Source organism: Pantherophis guttatus, chromosome 3, assembly GCF_059756535.1.
Source record: "Pantherophis guttatus breed Tessera chromosome 3, ASM5975653v1, whole genome shotgun sequence".
In the NCBI taxonomy this organism is placed as follows: Eukaryota; Metazoa; Chordata; class Lepidosauria; order Squamata; family Colubridae; genus Pantherophis; species Pantherophis guttatus.
The window spans coordinates 55,403,484-55,424,402 of record NC_142065.1 but is presented as its reverse complement, the minus strand read 5'-3'; the positions used below and the strand labels follow the sequence as shown (position 1 = coordinate 55,424,402).

The 20,919-nt window shown below is 37.1% G+C and overlaps 1 protein-coding gene across 8 annotated transcripts in view; it reads right to left on the bottom strand.

Moving 5' to 3' along the window:
* The window catches only part of SZT2 (SZT2 subunit of KICSTOR complex), an 84,909-nt gene that overhangs the window by 63,229 nt on the left and 761 nt on the right, over positions 1-20,919 (bottom strand). For 7 of the 8 annotated variants that reach the window (XR_015733072.1, XM_034414840.2, XM_034414841.2 and 4 more), the window contains exons 2-11: positions 18,972-19,097; positions 18,626-18,799; positions 18,138-18,308; positions 16,411-16,542; positions 6,482-6,641; positions 4,885-4,991; positions 3,658-3,868; positions 2,935-3,105; positions 1,362-1,593; positions 870-999 (exon numbers count right to left, since the gene is read on the bottom strand). Coding sequence is in view for 7 of the 8 variants with exons in the window: in XM_034414840.2 (XP_034270731.2) it covers positions 870-999; positions 1,362-1,593; positions 2,935-3,105; positions 3,658-3,868; positions 4,885-4,991; positions 6,482-6,641; positions 16,411-16,542; positions 18,138-18,308; positions 18,626-18,799; positions 18,972-19,097 (1,614 nt within the window). In the remaining variant the exon portion in view is untranslated. The remainder of the gene's footprint in view (positions 1-869; positions 1,000-1,361; positions 1,594-2,934; positions 3,106-3,657; positions 3,869-4,884; positions 4,992-6,481; positions 6,642-16,410; positions 16,543-18,137; positions 18,309-18,625; positions 18,800-18,971; positions 19,098-20,919) is intronic. The other variant, XM_087889621.1, reaches the window with a different exon arrangement.

Genomic DNA, 20,919 nt, shown 5'->3' with positions numbered 1-20,919 from the left:
GAAGGGCGGCATATAAATCAAATTAAAAAAAAAAAAAAAAGTCAATGGGGAAGCCAGGCTCACTTAACAACCGTGTTACTAACTTATCAACTGCAGTGATCCACTTAACAACTGTGGCAAGAAAGGTGGTAAAAAGGGACAAAACTCACTTAACAAATGTCTCACTTAACAACATAAATTTTGGGCTCCATTGTGGTCACAGGTCGAGGACTACCTGTAATTAGTTCTACTGGCTTGGGTAGCCTATATTTAAATTTTATTGTTATTAGTATCTTAGTATTTTCAATGTATTTGTTTATGAGATTGTATAAATCTGCTGGTTGAGAAATTCTAGAAGTTGAAGTTCACCCATTAAAAAAAAAGAATGTAAACTGAATAATCTCATTTCTCTCATTTTAACAAACGGCAATAGCCAGTCATGATAGATCTAATGAGCAACACAAAGAGCAGAGTAAATAAGTGATACACAGAACATTTGTTTGGCATGTTACTTTAGCATAGCTGCTCTTACTGCAACGTTTGGCTACATTAACTTAAGGTAAAGCAAGTATATGTTGAATCTCTTGCTTCTAACCTATTGCTGCCAAGGTATGATTCCAAATAATCAAGAATCTGAGCACCTTCATTAAATTATTACAATGTACAAATGTATAACAGCATATACATTTTCCTCCAGAAGTGAGAAAGCAGAGCTGAAGATATAGAATTGCTGAAGATATAGATATTTAATTTGAGATTTAAGAGAGATAAATATAAAGCAAGTTTTAAACAGAAAAAGGAATGCAGCAACTTAGGCAGCAACTTAGATAAAGGCTGCTTAAAAGGCAGCAACTTAGTGCAAATTGGCTAGTAATATACAAATAATGTACCGGTGTAGTAGATCCTGGAGGAATATAGAACAGTGGCACGCCATTTCGAGTGCTTTCAGGAATGGTGAAATGCTCTGGGACACTGTCAAATGACTGCAGATGAACCAGCATCTGGTCAGTTTGGTTGATACTGAAAAATGAAAAACAAACAACAACAACAACAAAATCCCTCTCAAGGATCTTTAAGTCACAATTTACATCCTGTTAGAGATCAATTCAAGACAATTCCTAACTCCCATTAAAGAGGTTTCTCTAGAAATAAAGAGGTATTTTATGCCTAACAGTGAAGTTCTTTCTAATGTCCAAATAGAAATGAGGAAAACGATCATGATCAACAACAGTTCCTAATTTATAAACGTTGTTGACATTAACATTCCATATTGGGACTAAACAAACTGTTAAACAAACTAAAGGGCAGTGTTACATACATAGCCCTTGGGGGTGGGGGGGTGGGGAAGCCCCACTCAAAGGGCGCACCAAGCAAATCTTCACCTCTGCAGGGTGTTCCAGAAGCGGCGTATCACAGTGGTGCGATAGAGGCTGGTGATGGGCTTCCGTACAGTACAGCTGATGTCGTGCAAAATGTCATAACTGCCCTCCATAGTGACTTCCACCCAGGTGCTACGTTTCGAAGGATCTAGGGGCCAGGGGGCCACAGCCAAATACTCAATTCTCATATTGTGCTTCCATAGCAAGATGAGCTTCACTTCCAGTTGAGTACCACCTGTAAATGTGCAAGAGGAATGAGCAATGTGTTTTAATAGAAAAACATTAGCCCCTCCTTAACAAAGTCTGACTTTTTAAAATTTTGGCACAACTTGTGCCAAAATCAGCACATTTATGTGCCTGATTAATTTCTATATTCTGTTGCCTATTTCTGTTTTTGATGTCTATCTTACTGATTTATCTAGGTTGTTCTAATGTTATTGCTCCAGTGAATAGTGATGTTGGAAGAACCAGAGAAGACTCTGAAGGAATACACTCCATATTTACTTAATATTTCTATTTTTAATTGATCTCAGAACTTGGAGTTCCAATATCTAGCTAATATTTATGAAATGCTTTTCTGAAAACAACCCATTAATATTTTCTGCAATGGGAAGCACAGCAATGGCAGTCATTTTTTATAAACCAGCTAAAGTAACAATTTCAATCTCAGTGTAGCTGATGATCTATTTTGCTTGCCATCTTGAACTACTGTGAAATATTTTTAATGAAAAGTAGATAAAACAAGATTTCTCATTTTTTATGTTACACATTTATATACTATATTTAAAGATCAACAATGGGGCTTTTAACAATTACAACTCAATACAGTAACTAATAAAGCTACCAATAAACAGGCCACTATATTACAGATGAATACTGCCTTTACGCAGAATACTACTAAATGCCATTTGTTGAACAAGATGATGGAATTTTGCCTACTCTACCCATATATCTTAAGCATAAATCAGGCACCACAAGCATTCAAAAACAAAATATGCATTTGACAGTCAGTCCCCATAAAGCAAAAAATTGTTTTGGCACATTTCTATCCCACTACTCTTTTATGGAACTCAAAGCACTGCTTGTATTCACAATAATTTTTGAGTTGTTAGTTTAAGATAAATTAATTGGGAGTTCCCAGATGAGATTTGACAATAAATTTTACAGACATAATTTTAAAAGCCACTCCACAAATGAGTTATATTCAAGATTAGAATAGGATCATGTCCCAGCAATATTTCTACAACCTTCAGAATGCTTAATATTGTGAAATTCAGCATCACTGATTTCAGATCACATGGTTCTTGCTAGATTTTGTTTTTGGGGGGTGTTGGATGCTTGAAGCCTCTGCAACACCCCCTAATTTACATTTTAAAAATTCTCAGTCCCAAAAAGAACAGTTATTTTCAGCCTTACTTTCTTCAATGACTTCTAGTGTGTTGCTAGCCATCCCTTATGGGTCTTAGAAGCCATTTTGCAAAAAGTGCAGCCCCCCGAGGGAAAATAATGCATGTCCATGATCACAATTGGCAACATACACTGCCTGAAACAGACTAAGAAAACACTGAATAATCACCTTTTGTAATATTGACTTCACGGATACTATAGCCTTCTCGTAGCCGCACAGAGATTATACTAATAAGATCAGCATGGACCTCCTTTTCTGTATGCTTCTTTCGCCTCAAGGCAAGGGCTGGGTTGCTGCTTGCAGAAACAAGATGTTCATTGAATAATCTGTGCTGGGAGACTGCAATGATAGCAAACACCATGCAAGTGTTATTTCCAAACTGATCTATCCTGCAAACTATTTCTTCCTCCTATGAGGCCATGAGCCATTTCAGGAATCTCAATGCAGGAATTCAAGCACTTTATTATGTCCCTTTGCACATGGGTGACAAATGTAGCTGTGTAAACAGTAAATATAGCATTATTTTTTCTTATCCTGCACATCACCACTTGCAGCAATAATGAAGGCCAGGCAAATCACTATAACCCTCGAAGCATCCAAAGAGAAAAATGAATCCCTTCAATCTGTTTATAGTTAACTACCATTTTTATTTAGCTTCGGTTAATATAGCTTTCAAAACTTGAAAGTGGCGAAGAGCTAACAGAATTATAGAGACCCATCTGTTCCTTTACCCCTTGCAAAACCCATTATTCTCACTAATATTGGCAAAAATGGACTACTCTTTGGGCCGACATTTCAATCTGACCCAAGATTCTTATCTTCTTGGCACAGGTGAAAATAGGGTAGATAAGACTGAGAAACTACATCTAAGTCCACGGAAGGTAAGCTTACCACAGTAATATTCAGGATTCAAGGATTCCCCACTGCGCAGAAAGGAATATGGGAGGAAAGCTTTATGGTAGACGTTCATGTCTAAACTAGAAGGCTCAACTTCAGGACATGTGGAAAGGTATGTGCCAAATGTTGCCATTGCAATGAACTTCATGAGCTCAACATTAGGAACATGACCAAAACTGCAGTCATAAGAATAGACTCCTCCCACCTACGAAAGAGAAAAAGAATGCACAATAACTTTGTCAAGAACAGATTCCTTCTCTTATGTTGAACTTAGCTCTATTTCAATGTAGATATTAGGGATATCTTCAATGCTGTAGTTGTTGTAGTGACAGAAAATATTTCTAGACATAGCATACTTATACTCTGGTTTCTAAATGTCTACGGAGATTCTCAGTCATCATCAGGTCATGATTGTCCCAAAGGTACTTTTTCAAGACGCAATTGGACTTTCTGGTTTTTCTTTGAAGATGGTTCACTTCTCATCCAAGAAGTCAGAGCTGAAGAAGCTTCTTGGATGAGAAGCGAAATGTCTTCAAAGAAAAATCAGAAAGTCCAGTTGCCTCTTGAAAAAGCATCTTTGGGTCTGGTCTCTAAACCAGAAAAACATGAAAGTGAGAAGCAAATCTAATCATCAGTATTTTTCCTCTACCTTGAATTGCTGCATGAAATTGCCCTGCCACTGAAATGTGCAAAGGTTCCAATGGGTTTATATATTTGCATAAATCTAAATGCACGCCTTATCTGTAACTGATAAAAACTGAAGCTTCAACCAAATAATGTATATAAATGATTATACTGTACACATATCACATACACATGCAAATAAACATGCACACATATGAACAAACTATATGCCAAGACTTGAGCTATTTCACTGTTTAAATTCAAAAGCATTATGTGCACTTCTACAGATATCCACTCAGAAGCAAATTTAACAGGAACTATTCCTGGTTAAGTAACCGTGGATTATAGCCTTAATAATCAAACCATGGATCAGTATTTGCTCATCGAACTAAGTACTACAACTAGACTCCTGGTATCATCATAAATAATTTCTCCTTCGGTTATAACCAAATACTGAAAAGGTCAATAAGCAAGCACTAGCTTTCATATTGCCATTAGAAGCAGATGGCTTCTGTCTTTAGTATTAGGACGGCCCTAACTGCAGTACATTCACAAATATGCAACATGGGCCCACAGCCCGTGTACTTTCAACAGCACCTGAATAAAAGAGCAGGCCACAGTCCCACTGCGTAGTTGATTGAGCAGAGTCTCACAGACTGCTACATCTGGCACACTGGTGACACCATCTGTGATCACAATGATCCCTTCAAATAAGAACAACAATTATCAGCACTAAATAGACACGAACATTCCATCATGGAAGGCAAGAATTAAATTCTGAGAGAGATTTGCAAGTGACGGTGCTGAGGAAAAATAACTAACTAGAAAACAGCAATGGCCCTTTTCCTGAATCTATGACAAGATACATATTAAACAAAACTGATGACAAGACCAATCTAAAATTAAAAAAAACAAACTTGTTGGTCCACTGTAATTGTTACATTTTAAATTAGATCCTATTATTAATTGCAAAACCCTTTTGCAATTAAATAAGGCTGATGGCACTGAAAGAATTATTTGCAGTAGTTTTTCCCCCAACTCTACTGATTTCCAGCATGCATTTTACAATACTACAACCAGAGTTTTATTACTTTTATTTTACTTTTTCTTACTTTTACTTTTAGAACATCCACAATAACTACAAAGAGAAATTTCCTGACAGTGAGAATGATCAGTGAAATGACTTGACTCCAGAAGTTGTGGATGTTCCATCATTGGAGGTTTTCAATAAAAAATAGTGCCGTGATGGTGAACCTATGGCACACGTGCCAGAAGTGGCACGCAGAACCATCTCTCCGGGCACGCAAGCCATCGCCCGTTGCTCTTCCAGGTTCTGGCGCACCGGCCAGTTGGTGTTCATACACATGGCAGCTCCAGAAACCGGAAGAGCAGTCGCCCGGTGTGCATGTGCGCGCCGGGCGGCTGCTCTTCTGTTTTCTGGTGTGCACATGTGCACCGGCCACCTGGTCTTTCAGTTTCTGGCATACATGCATGCGCGAAGACCATGTGCACTGGAAACCGGAAGATCATCTTCCTGACACGCGCATGGGCACCGGCCAGCTGGTTTTCGCGCGCACATGTGTGCCAGAAACCGGAAGACCAGGTGGCCAGCATGCATGCGTGTGCCGGAAACCAGAAGAGCAGCTGCCTGGCTCACGCATGCGCACCAGGCGGCTGCTCTTGTGGTTTCCAGCATGGACATGCATGGATTCGCCAACACTGGCATAGTGTTTCCTGCTTAAGCAGGGGATTGGACTAGAAGACCTCCAAGGTCCCTTCCAATTTTGTTAATATGTTAATTCATTCACAATTAGATCATGTAGTTATAATCTGTACTGTGCTCAGAGCAAAAGGCTTGTTGCAGGTGGTTGAAAACTATAGAAAAACCCCAACAAGCATTCCTAAACAAAGAGCTCAACAACTTCCTATATTGGAGTTAATTTACTTCTAGGCTCAGAGAAGCAAAGCAAAACCTTGCAATGTTGCAAATGATGTAGTTATTACTACAGAGGAAAAACAGAAGAGTAAGCTATATATTCTGCTGCTCTTGGAGGAAAGATATGATATAAATTTAAGAGAACTGACTCCAGACAAGAGTACACAAGACTAACTTAATTTCCCTTCGTTGTCTCCCTTTTTCTAATTAAACATAAGAGATGGACTCCGAAACAGTTTTTAAAAAGATCCCACTCACCTGCAGTGGAATTGGAAGGAAGCAGCTGCAATGCCAAAATTCCCTGTCGAATCATACTGACAAGTCCAACATCAGCTGTAACCATTGAAACTCCCAACTTCTTCCCTGGCATTTCCTGAGTGTCACAAACATGTTCCTGGTTAAGGGATGACAAGTCCGCCTGCAAGAACAGAAGAAACTCTAATAACTATACCTCAGAAGTATATGTTTTTCATTACAGGTACCTCAAGCCTTTTTTATTAATTCCTCTCAAAAGTCAGTTTTCACGGGACTTCCGGGTTTGTCTGCCACCGGCGAAGACGGTCGCTTTTGAAGGACCGCCAGCCCAGCCGCCTGTAGAGCCGCTCCGAGTGAGGGGAGCGGCTTGAAAACTCCTAAATCCTGAGGATTCGAGGAGAAGAGTGAAGCAAGAGGCAGGTCGAGCCCCTGTGAACCCCCAGAAGTTTGCTACTGGGGAGGAAACGGGCGCGGCTCCCTTTCAACTTGCGGAGACTCCGGACGGCGTGGGACGACTCTGCTTGTCAGAGCAAGCCGGCTGCAGCAAACATTTAAATTGATGAAAAATAATTTTATTACAAAACAACCTCAACCCCCAAACCAAGAAACTGCAAGTAACTCTTTGTTTTTGAACTTTTGATTTGGGAAAAGGCTAGAGTGAGCGGAACGGCTTGAAAAGTACTGAAAAATACTTTTCAGAAGGCGGAATATTTTTACTATAATATTCTTAAAGAAAGATCATCATCCCCACGTACATCTACAATGCTGGAGATAAAAAGTGATAAGGAAAAGCAATTTCAGCATGAGAGGGAACAACAGTCCAAGCAGACGGAATTAGTGGAAATGCAGGGAGCTGTAGGAGGAGGAGGCCTTATGGAGGAATCCCTGCTAGAATCTTCACCAATTTTGTCAACAAGAGATGCTGCTTTGGATCCAGCTCGGATACCTGAAGTTAAGGACCAACGTATAACTCGCGCAGTCTCCAAGCAAATAAAAGAAAAACAACAACAAGTAAGTCAACATAAAGGGGGAGCCAAAAGCACCACACAAAGTGAAGCTATGGGGGGAGCAAAGCCGAAGACCTCAGAAGAAGCGAGGCAAGGCAGCTCATCGCTTCAGAAAGGTCAAGATGACAATTAGGCTTTTATCTTGGAATGTTAACGGATTAAACTCACCACAAAAAAGGAACAAGTTATTTACATATTTGAGACAATTTAATAATGACATAATTTGTCTACAAGAAACTCATATTCGAACTCAAGATCACAAATACCTGATAAACTCCAAATTAGGAACACATTTTATAGCTTCAAACTCGGAAAAAAAGAATGGTGTGGTTATTTATGTAAATAAAAGATTGTCTGCTAAAATTATAGAAGCAGATGAAGGTGGTAGGTTTATTGCAATTGAATTGTATACAGCAAATGGCCAAATTCTTCTGATTGGAATTTATGCTCCGAACCAACAACAGGATCATTTTTATAAGACTTTACATAATAAAATATTGCAATGGGATTATAGATCTATTTTAATAATGGGAGATTGGAATGGAGTAATTGATTCTAAACTAGATAAAAAGAGTTTGGCGAAAGTAAGGATCAGACTACCACAGACTTTTTTTGATATGAAAGAAGATTTGGAATTAAAAGATATCTGGAGAATTTACAACCCAAAAGAATTGGACTATACTTTTTTCTCTGACAGACATAGATCTTTTTCCAGGATTGACTTTATCTTGTTATCAGATGATTTACTTGTTAAAACAAAAAGAACAAAGATATTTCCAAGAACTTTAACTGATCATAGTTCTGTATGGATAGAAATTGAGATGGGAAAAACTGAGAGAAGGTCATGGAGATTAAATGAAAATTTGTTTAGATATGAAAAAAATATAACAGAACTTAAAAAACAGATGAAAGAATTTTTTGAGATGAACTTGAATAAGGGTACCCCAATTGAAATTGTATGGGATGCGAGTAAAGCGTATATGAGAGGGGTACTCATTTATATGAACTCTAAACATAAACAGAATCGACAAAAGAAAAGACTCGAATTGGAAGTAGAAATAAAGAATAAGGAACAGCTACTCATTAAAAACCCAACAGATGAAAGAATATCTGGTGCTATAAAACTTTTGAAAGATCAATTTCAAATGCTCTTGGCGGAGCAAGCTGCAACAAATTTACAATATGCGAAGCATAATACGTTTTGTAATGCTAATAAACCGGGAAGATGGTTGGCCTACACCTTAAGGAAGAAGCAGAGTATACGGACTATTGAGAGTATTGATATTGGAGGGAAAGAAATTTCTCAACAAAAATTGATTAAAGAAGTCTTTGTAGAATACTATACTAAATTATATGCCAAAGATGATATACAGAATGGACTTATAGAAAAATATCTAGAAGAGAAAAGAGTCTCAAAAATTACTAGTCAACAAAAAGAAAGAATGAACTACCCTATAACAGTTGAGGAAATAATTGCAGCAATTAAACAATTGAAAACAGCTAAAGCTCCTGGAACAGATGGATTGACTGCAGTGTATTATAAAACTTTACAAGCAGAAATGGTGGAACAACTTAGAGACTTATTTTGCAATATACAACAAGGGGGTAAAATACCCCCATCATGGAAATCAGCATATATTACTTTGATACCAAAAGAACATGTAGGTCCTAAAAAACCGGAAAATTATAGACCAATATCTCTTTTAAATAATGACTATAAAATTTATGCAAAAGTATTAGCCAACAGATTGATGCCAGTAATTCAAGAGGTGATTCATGATGATCAAGCGGGATTTATCGAGGGCAGATATATGAAGGATAATGTAAGGCAAGTAATAAATTTACTGGAATATCTTGAGAAGAATAAACAGATCCCTGCAGTGCTGGTCTTTTTGGATGCAGAGAAGGCCTTTGATAGAGTGGATTGGAATTTTCTAGTAAAGACTTTGAAAAAGATGGACTTTGGGGACCAATTTATACAGGCGATTTTGGCAATTTATCAAGAACAAAAGGCACAGATTATTATTAATGGAAGTTTGACAACAGAGTTTAAAATTGGAAAAGGAACAAGACAGGGATGCCCGTTGTCCCCACTTTTATTTATTTTAACACTAGAAGTCTTGTTAAATACAATACGGGACTCTAATATCTTGAAAGGTATAAAGATTAGGCAAGAGGATTACAGAATAAAGGCATTTGCAGATGATCTGGTTGTTACCCTATCACAACCAATGGAATCAATAATCTTGATGAAGGACATTATACAAGATTATGGTAAAGTTTCAGGTTTCAGATTGAATCCAAAAAAGACTAAAATGATAGTTAAAAACATGACACAAGATCGCAAACATGAGCTTGAAAGGAGGGCAGGTTTTGAGATTGTACCTAAGGTAAAATATCTAGGAGTTCAGGTTGCAGAATCAAACATGAAATTGTTTCAAAATAATTATGAGGTGTTGTGGCGAGAGGTGCAGAAAGATATGGAGACATGGAAAAAACTGCAGCTGTCTCTACTTGGAAGAATAGCAGCAGTTAAGATGAATATTTTGCCAAGATTTCTTTTTTTGTTTCAAATGATTCCGGTGCTTAAAAGTGATAAACAATTGAAAGTTTGGCAATTTGGAGTGAATAAGTTCGTCTGGAACGAGAAGAAGCCGAGAGTGAAATTGAAAATTATGCAAGATGTTCCAGAAAGAGGAGGTCTTAAACTTCCAAACCTACAGCTATATTATGATGCAGCAGCTTTAACTTTAACAAGTGATTGGTTTGGAAGTAAAAAGGCTGGAATATTGAATGCAGAAAGTTTTGATCTTGAATTTGGATGGCACGCTTACTTATTTTATGATGACAAAGTTGATAAAATATTTAAAAGTCATATACTTAGAGACTCTTTGATGAGAGTTTGGAAGAAGCACCGACTCAAATGGGATTATAAAATACCGCTATGGTTGGATCTTGGTCATACTTTGTGGAATACAAATATAATGTCACTCGGGGGGGTTTTATACAAAGAGGTTCTTTTTACAGATGCGGGCAGATGGCAGCTGAAGAATTTGCAGACACTGTTGGACGAAGGGATTAATTTAACCTGGTTACAATATAATCAATTACAATTGAGATGGAAAGAGGACCAAAAAATTGGTATTATGTTGCATGAGGAAGAATTGGTTAGACATATAAGAGAGAAAGGTCCAATGCATATTAAAAGGCTTTATAATGTTTTGCTAGAAAGGGATTCAGAAACTGAATTAGTTAAAGACTGTATGATTAAGTGGGCACAAAATTTTGAAGAACCAGTGAAGTTGGAAACATGGGAAAAAATTTGGGTCCAGAATGTTAAATTTACACAGTCGCAGAATTTGAGGGAAAATTTTTACAAAATGTTTTATAGATGGCATCTAGACCCTAAGAAACTGTCGTGTATGTATCCTAATGTTCAGCCAAAATGTTGGAGGTGTGATTGTACAGATGCTACATATTTTCATATTTGGTGGACCTGTAAGAAAGTTAAGGCTTTTTGGATAAAAATTTGGTGGGTTATGCAGAATGTTTTGAAGAAAAAAATTCAATTTTCTCCACAATTGTTTTTACTGGGTATAGCTAAGGGTTTTACAGTGGATGAAACAAAGTTGATTTTGTATATGATTACAGCAGCGAGATTGTTGATAGGTAAATATTGGAAAAATGTAGCTTTGCCCACCGTTCAAGAATGGACTTTGAAGATGGCCAGTTTCGCTGAGATGGCGAAGATTTCAGCATATTTAAAAGACCGCTCACAAGAGACTTATGAATGTGAATGGAAAAAATGGATAGATTATGTGCAGAACAAATATCAAACTAGGAAGTATCAAATAGCTTTTTATTGATAGTATTATATTACATTAAGATAGAAATATTTGAACTATGTGAAAATGAAAAAATGATATGGGGGTTGGGGGGGGTTTAAAGTTCAAGGTTTTTTTTTTATAAAGGGGATAATGATGGGGTACACTCTATGGAAGTCCGGGGGGGAGGGGAGGGTTAGGGGGGGTTAGGGAGGATGGGTTGGGGAGCTTGGGGTGGGTTAGGGGGGTGAAAATGGGGTGAAAATGTAATTGTAAAACTTTTACAATAAAAAAAAAAAAAAAGTCAGTTTTCACTGATCCATTGGTCCATATAAATACAACTGGACTACTGGAATTCTCTCTACTTGGGGCTCTACCTGAGGCTGCCCTTGAAGATCATCTGACCAACTTAAACCTGATCAGCATTCATGATCTAAATAATGATGGGTACATCTAGTTTTACTTACAAAACGTGTCTTCACCTATCCGTCAACTGCCAAGGATAATTTGAGGTCCTAGTTATTATCTTTAAGCCTTTAAAACCAGGGTGGATTTGATTTAAATCGAGTTGATTTAAATTGTGATTTAAATCACTAGTAAAAAGGCTTGATTTAAATCAACTTGATTTAAATCATAATTTTTAAAGAACAACTGTCATCTCTGCTACTCCTTTGACCCACTGTTGACTCACCGATAGTCCCAGTGTTGTAGAATATACAGCCTCATGCTACATAATTAAGCTCCATTTCATGCTGAATAAACTAAATTATTTATGTATCTTAAATAGAAAACTATCTTATGATAGATTTTTACCCCAAAAGTTTTTTATTAAAATAAATTCGATAAAAATCAAAAAAATCCGATTTAAATCAAAAAAATCTGATTTTTTTTGATTTTTTAAAAAAAATCATTGATTTTTATCCACCCTGTTTAAAACTCAAGGTCCGACTTTTCAGTAAGAACTAGGAGACAGGTCCTGCCAAGGATCCTGTCCTCTACAGAGTTCCATCAGCAGAACCTGATCAGAACAGCAGAACCAGACCTTCTCAATGGTGACCTGTTCCTGTGCAACAGTTTGCCTTCTTATATACAGACGACTAATATTTTCTTGTAGTTCTCAAGTGTTGGCTAGGATGACGGTATTATCAATAGAGATTAAATTTGTAATTATTGAACTGGATTAATACATAAGAGTGCCACCAGCATTTCCAGGCAATAAATTTTCCCAAAATATAATCCATGTGTATATTGAATAAAAGTAGCAAGATACCATCCTAATGGAGTTCAGTTTTAATGGAGAAATCTTGACTGTGGATTCCAGATGTTGTCATTCAACCTAACAGTTTGCAGCATGATTAAACAAAGACCTTCAGCATATTTTAGGTGTAATTCCATATGCTAGAAGCTTGATCCAAGTTGCTGTCATAGTCTGTTACTTTGAATAAATACTATGTAAATTTCTTGACAAAATTTAAACTGCAATTCTAATAGTTACTTGATCATTGCAACTACACATGCAGATCGAAGCCCAACTTGATTTTTCTAGTTCTTTTATCATTTTCAAATGACAATTGAGAAATATTTTTCAATAATTTTGTAACTAATATAGCACCCAGCAGAGAAATAATTACCATGTTTTCCCGAAAATAAGACCCTGTCTTATATTTTTTTGAACCCTGAAATAAGCACTTTGCCTTATTGCCATGCACTCAAAAGCCCGATTGGGCTTATTATCAGGGGATGTCTTATTTTGGGGAAAACAGGATATGTGGTTATGTTTTTTTTCTTTCTTGTGTAATCAGAAACCACCCTTTTTTATATTTTTGACAAGATTTCAGCTTCCCATATTTTCCTGAATAAATCTTTAAATATAGAAATCAAGATACCAGGGCAGGATATCTTTTGAAGAAATATATTTCTGGACCAAGTTTATCTGATCTAATGTCTTTCCATATTTCAAACAATCTAATGGCTTTTTGGATTTTTCCAGGCTTGGTGAACCTTTATAGAATATATTGGTTTTTCTATTTATGAAGTTACAAATAATGCTAGCATTTAGAATAGTTGGGGCTAGATGATTTAAAATACTTCTGTTGTCCTAATTCGTCTTAGGACGAATTAGAAGTTTGCTATTTTAATCTGTCATAATATCACTAATCAAAACTATACACATCCTCTCATTTAGCAACCACATTGTTCCCTAAATTTGAAGTCAAATGACCGCTAAGCAAACATGTGACACACAGATGTGTTGCAAAGATTACTGGTTGCTGCCATCTCATTTAGATAAAGGTCTCTTGTACGCCTTTTCCAGCATTACTTTCACCCCAGCTTGTGTTTGTCAGGCAGACAAAATTTGGTTGCAAGTGTGTGTAGTGGTCAGAAAATGTTTCATTACCCTCTTATTTGTGAATGGATACAAAACAGGGTAGCACTAAATGAGGAGTGTATTTTCTCACTAGATTTTTCATCAGCTGAAATAGTTTTCAATTCTCCTTTTTCTCCTGATTGTTCTAACTGTTGCTTTGTGATTGCAATACAGTGTATTACACTGAGTAGCTTGCTTTTTCACTAAACCAGGCTTCTTGCCTTCGATAGATTTTAGGTGGCTAAAGCTGGTTTCCTCTGAACTGATAACTATTTCAGAACTTCCCCAGACTTTGTTTTCTTCAATAACCTTGTCTGCTGTACAATGAATAACATTTTCACTTTTAAAAAAAGATTTAGCAGCTGGGGGTTGGTATGTACTTATATTGTCCAGTTAGTTTTCAGCAGCATCTATTTCCGTTTATTTTGTTTAGAACTAAGAACATTGAGACAAAATTTTATAGTATACTATTCCCAAGAGGAATGCTTGCCTGAACCCAATGTTGGCTGGACCACAGCCTGTAGTTAAGACAGCCAAGTGTCTTTATACTAAGAAATGCTTAAGATACCTAAAAAAATAGTATTGCCAAATATAAATATTAATAAAACCATACCTCTTGAAACCTCTTTGAACTAAGATGTCAGCAAAAAACAACAGCAATTATTCTAGGATTTCAGTTAGGAAATACTAGTCTCATCAACTTTTGCTAGCTATTGTTATAGTTCCTATCTGAGCTCATCCCCATCAAGCAGCTGTCTCCCGTTCACTGTTACTGATCCTTTGCTGAGAAAGGTTTTCAAGCTTTCTAAACAAATATGGGGAAATGCTCTAGAAATTGCAAAGGAAAATCAACAATACAGAACAACAGTCAGGAGGAAAGAGTAAATACTTGCGAATATGCCATGAAACCCAGCTTTCTTTCACTAAGTTCCTACTTGCTTTAAGAATGAAGGTACTAGTAGTCCTCATTCAGTGACTGCTTCAGACAGCAACCATTTGCAAATTACAACAACGATGTAAAAGTAATTTTGCAACCAATGCCTGCATTTACAACCTTCACAGTATCTTTTAGTCACACATTTGCCATTAAGTTAGTACGTGTTGCCTGTGACTGATCCATTTTTTCCCCTTCTCACAGACACATTGTCCAAATAAGTTCTCTCTTCCTGAGATGCTTTTGTTCCCAGTGCAAATTATCAAACTCAGCTCGGATTCTAGTTGGTTAGATTCCCTGGCTGGCTCAGCCTGCTGCCCCATTCTGAAAAATATAATCAATTTCACAATGAAGGCTATTTTTGCCCAAATAGTTTGTGACTCTACAGTGAGAACAGCTGAGTCTAGCACATTCTTTTCAATGTGCATTCTCCATTGTGTGCCTTATTTTTACAATCCCTCACCAATTAATGTAAACTCAAACATTAATTTCCTTCTTGCTAATTATCCTGCCCCTGGGGTGAGCATTCCAAAGGGAGAGGGAGTTGGGAAAAAGCAGATTTGCCCTTTTACCTAGCCAGTCAAATTCTTGAAACCTTTCCTCACTATATGGGCTCTGCCAGCTGTTTAAGACCATATCCTTCTGATGCTGTAAATTAAAGCTGAAGTAAATCACAAGCACAGTTGCAGTCACACGATTTTTCACTCAGCAACCACTTCATTTAATGACAGAGAGGTCCCAATTAATGTTGCTAAACTATGGCTACCCGTATTATGTTTCTCATTAGTTCTCACAAAAGTAGGCATGCTACAAAAACTTGAAAAAGAAACTTTAGAAAGAAAATTTCAATTTGCTAAGCTAGCAAAATGTAGTGCTAGAATTATTCTGATCCTCAACAAGTGTGAAAGAGCTTCCCACTATCAGGATAATAATTGGGGTAATAATAATAAGACAATAAATATCTATTTTAGAGCTCTAAATATGCCCTTGATTATAGTTATTAGGTTCCTTCTAACATTCATGTGTCTTGCCCTTTCAGACAACTATTTTATAAACTACTATTCAGTACGAACAATTATTACTTCCGAACTCCAGGGCATACAAAGCACATTGTCATCCACTCCAGGTACCTTCAAGTTTTATATTCCAATAAAGTATTGAAATAATTAAAGCCAGATTCTTTTACACAATTAGGACAATTTACATAGGTCATAAAAGATTTAATATTCTATAGTTATTTCAATACATTCACAGCATTTTAAACATAGTATCTCAGTATTCCTTTTTACAAATAGCTAAAACAGAACATGTCATCTGTGCATCATAGGCTTATAATTTGCATAACAGGCTCTAGAATAGAATAAAATAGAAATAGAATAGGAATAAGAAGTGTCTCAATTTATATAATGTATAATGATAAATGTATTTTATAAACACATTTTACTATTATACTATTTTGTATATAATATAGTATATTATACTATTTATAATAGATTATTTATTAATTATACATTTCTAATTTCAGTCTGACTTTATATGTTGGTTTTCTTTCCTTTCCTTTTTAGCTGATCAATTTGCCATGGATAGGCAAGCAAATTACGATTAATTAGAACCATTTTTGCAAGACTTATTAAGTCAACTTCAACAAAATCTCTGTGTGTAGAAAAATTAGTTTTTTTCCTCCCAGGGGAAGGTCCTAGCATGGACTGCTGGGAAAAACAGAAAAAGCCCAGAACAGGAAAGAATATGAAGAGATTTCCCACTGATTCAAGAAGAAAACAGTTACTATGGCTTCTCACCTGAGTTTTGGCTTCATATTGGTGTTGGAGTATCTCAGCCACTTTGTTTTCAAAGGCGCACAACTGTGTATAAACCTGGTTCAAAAAGGTTTCTGTCTTTGTTCCATTCGACAGGCAACCTTGGAACAGCACCTGGGCCATGGGGAAAAAATCTGTCAGTTTTATTTGGCAATGAAATCCTGCAAATGCTATACCCGTGATGAACTCATGGAACGCATGCCCAAAGTGGCACATGAAGCCATGTCACCCGGCACAGGCGGCCTTGCCTGTTTGTCTTCTGGGTTTCTGGCACACATACGCGTGTGACGATCAGCTGTTGTCAGCTGATGTTCGGCATGTGCACCGGCCAGCTGATTGTCAGGCATGCATGAGCGCTAGAACCCGGAAGTTCATCTTTTCTGGAATGTGGCCCCGATGAGCGTGTGAGTGCACACGCAATGTTTCCACGCAACCTTTTCGGCATTTGGTGAAAAGGTTCGCACTCACTGTGCTATACTAACGAAACCCAAAAAAATTATAAAAGGGAACTATATCAGTTCACTAACAAAGAACATTTTTAAAAAGCAGATTCAAACATATATACATACAAAGCAGTAACTAAAGTGTTAATTTCGTTGGCAAATTGTACCTCTTTATGGTTGTTGGTTTGTTTGTTTTTTGCTATTTTGCACAAGTTACTCCCACACAAAGAACTCACATTTTATGTTAGATTAAACAACAAATATTTTTATTTTCAAAACATAAATTACATCTATGTTTGATATAATTAGACCAAAGATGTAAAGTTCACCTGGGTCAAACCAGCTGCATATAAAATGGTTACCCAGAGAATCCATCTACATGCAACATGTTCTAGTCAACAAATGTTTTTTACAACACAGACAGGCAAATCGAATGTTTTAGACGATGTTTTTCATAAAACATACTGACTACTGTCAATGTTACAGATTATGGAAAATGAAGTCCAAAATGCCCGCAAGTAATGAGGACCCAGTTTGTGGGGGCAATAAGCTGACTTTGTATAAATATACAAAAGGATGAAGGCTGAGCACATTGTAAGCCGCCCTGAGTCTTCGGAGAAGGGTGGCATATAAATCAAATTTAAAAAAAAAAAAAAAAGTAATTAAGGCTACCTAGCCCATTTTAAAATGCTGCAGATTACAGTCCATCGCTGTATTCAATATACCCAATTTAAAATCATTCAATTAGACAGCCCCGCCTGTCAGAACAGTAGGGTCTTGAGGGCACAGTGAAAGACTCGGAGATCAGAGATGTTACGAATATCCGGGGGCAATTCATTCCAAAGGGCAGGGGCTCCGACAGAGAAGGCTCTCCTCCTGGGTGTCACCAGCTGGCATAACTTGGTTGATGGCACCCTGAGGAGTCCCTCTCTGTGGGAGCGAACTGGTCGGTGGGAGGCTGTTGGTGGCAGAAGGCGGTCCCGTAGATATCCTGGTCCTATGCCATGGAGCGCTTTAAAGGTGGTAACCAACACCTTGAATTGCACTCAGAAGACCACTGGGAGCCAGTGCAGCTCGTGCAGGAGAGGTGTTACATGGGCGTAACGAGGTGCGCCCATAACCACCCGCGCGGCCGCATTCTGAACCAGTTGGAGCCTCCGAGTGCTCTTCAAGGGGAGCCCCATGTAGAGAGCATTACAGTAGTCCACCTAAACATCTCAAAAGTATTTCACCTAAACATCTCAAAACTGAAGATATAAGAATTACCTGATGCATCTGTAGGCTAATGATAGAAGAATATGCTTGGATAGTGATGAAAATCTCAGGTTGAAATATAATATCAGAACCTGGGATTCTAAAGGGCTTTAACAATCCTCCTAAACACCTTGAGAGAGCATAGAACACTTCATCAAAAATTATCTCCCCAGGAGAGTCATCCTGGAAAAAAAAAGAGAGAGGATATGCAAGTTTTCCTTAATTTACCTCAGAGGTAATTATTTCCACTCACCTGGAAATATGTCTTAAGAATTTTACATTTTAAATATTCAGAACTCATAATAATTTTCACCAGTGAAGATATGCAGATTAAACATCTCCATAAATATAAACTAGATTTTTAAAAATAGGAGCTAGTAGGCAAGTTTCTCTTCAGAGGGGATATGCAGTATTTGGGAGTTCTAAACAGGAAGCACTCTCAGCCAAAGAAAAAGGATGGAGAACCTCAAATTACAATTTGGAGAGAGTAATATACTTACTACAATCCCTGTAGATGGACTCAAATCCAGTTCAATCACAAAACGGTACTGGTGTGCAAGGAAAGTGACATGTGTTGAAGGCACTAGGAGGTACGGCTTAATTTGCAAAGGCTCATCAGGTTGCCAGCTGTTTGGCAGGATGCTGAGAATATCTAACTCACTGTCTGACTTTACCTTCAACAAAACAAAAAAACCAAATAGAGACAAAGCTAAAAACAAAAATTGAAAGAAATCACAGAATTCCGTACATGAATTACTCTTCCTAAAATCACAAGAACTAACCCCTTTCTGCTTCTCTCACGTTACAAAAAAAATGTTTAGAAGCTTTGCAATAAAATTTACTCACCAATTCAGCTTCAGACATTGAGCAGATAACCTGATGCAAACGACCAAGAAACCAGGCTAGTCGCACATTACGTGAAATTCGATAGTCCTTCTTCATCAAGAGGAACACCTGTCCAGCCTCCTCTATCTGCAAATTTTAAAAAAATCATTAGTAATAGCACTTAGATTTATATACCGCTTCACAATGCTTTACAGCCCTCTCTAAGCGGTTTACAGAGTCAGCATATTGCTCCCAACAATCTGGGCCTTTGGAAAGGAAATACGCCCATGTGTTTTTTCAATCATTAAAAAGCTATTTGGTATTTAAATTGTTACCTGTATTATATGACAAAACAGAAGTTATCACATTCACATTTAATTTCATGCTCTAAAGCTGAAAGGGGGGGGCTACTGAATGTATAAAACAATGTATTTAACTGGACTTTTTTCTCCCACTTTATAGAGTAATTCTGACAGATCAAACAAAAAGCCACAGGTAAATTGCTGGATTAAAAAACGTGAAAAACATTGTTAGAAATGAAATGAGATTGAAATGATACCCTGTTTTCCCCAAAATAAGACATCCCCTGATAATAAGCGCAATCAGGCTTTTGAGTGCATGGCAATAAGGCAAAGTGCTTATTTCAGGGTTCAAAAAAATATAAGACAGGGTCTTATTTTCGGGAAAACATGGTAGTTATTTCTCTGCTGGGTGCTATATTAGTTACAAAAGTGCTTATTTCAGGGTTCAAAAAATATAAGACTGGGTCTTATTTTTGGGGATACACAGTATCTACCATTAAATCTTAGAAAATTTGACAAAGACGGTAGTCTACTGCATGAGGAACCTGAGCATTCATGACCATGTATTATTTATTTACCTTTTTATTTACCGGTATATATGGTGAAGTGAAGAGAATGGAATGGAACACATTGTAGCCAAAAAAAGAGCATCCAACTTCAGCAATTGGGTGGCTGAGTTAAAGATAGATTACCCACACAGCTGCATTTTTTTGGGAGGAGGCAGGAATTGTGTCTTTCCAATCAGCTTGTTAATCAGCTCAGAATCACAGAATTCCATTGTGCTTATAGTATTAAATTTGCCTATATGGACTCTTAAAGGGCTCATCTCTTAATCACTTTGGACTTAATCACTTTATTCTTTGGCTTTCTTTAAAGATCAAGAACTTCTGGACTGGCAAGTTTTATTGAAATTGAGTGAATAAAAGAGTTTAGCTATAAATTGGATTTGTATTTTTTATTTGTTTGTTTGTTCAACTTGTATGCCGCCTTTCTCCGAATTTGGGAATATACAAGAGGATTGTTGGCTTTGGAAAATTTCAGAGATTAGAGGCTTAAACAGATTTGACTGAAAACAAAAACATTTCCACAGGTAAGGTTGGATGAGAACTCACATTTCTCTAATCCTTGTCCAACACCAACCTTCTGTAACAGGCTGGCTCTTGGTATATTTAATTGGCTAATTGTGGTAAGTAATGGTTTCTACTGCTTTGCTATGTCAATGATTTAGCAAATCATTTCAATAATAATTTCTAAAATGCTAATAAAATGCTAATCATGTTAAATCTTTTTGCTGCAAACAGGTTTCCAGCAAGCATGTTCCTTGAAACGATCATTTGCACATGACAAGTGACAGAAGACGATCTAATGACAGCCAAGAGCATCAAGCAAATACATGCTAACCTTTTCTCAGACATACTGGTTTAAATAAGACAATTTTATTCAAGGTCCATTTTTTCCCCTTCGCAGTAGTAAACTGAGACATAGACAAACTCACTTGAAAGTAAATTCTATTCTATTAGTGGGCTTTCCAAGTAAAGTTACATACAACTTTTTAGCTAATAAGAGCAGGAGCCCAAATGAGTGATATATACAACACCGTACTACAGAGAGCAAGACCTGGGAAGGTGGGCAGTTAGAAGTGACAGTTTCTGACTTTGGCAGGATAA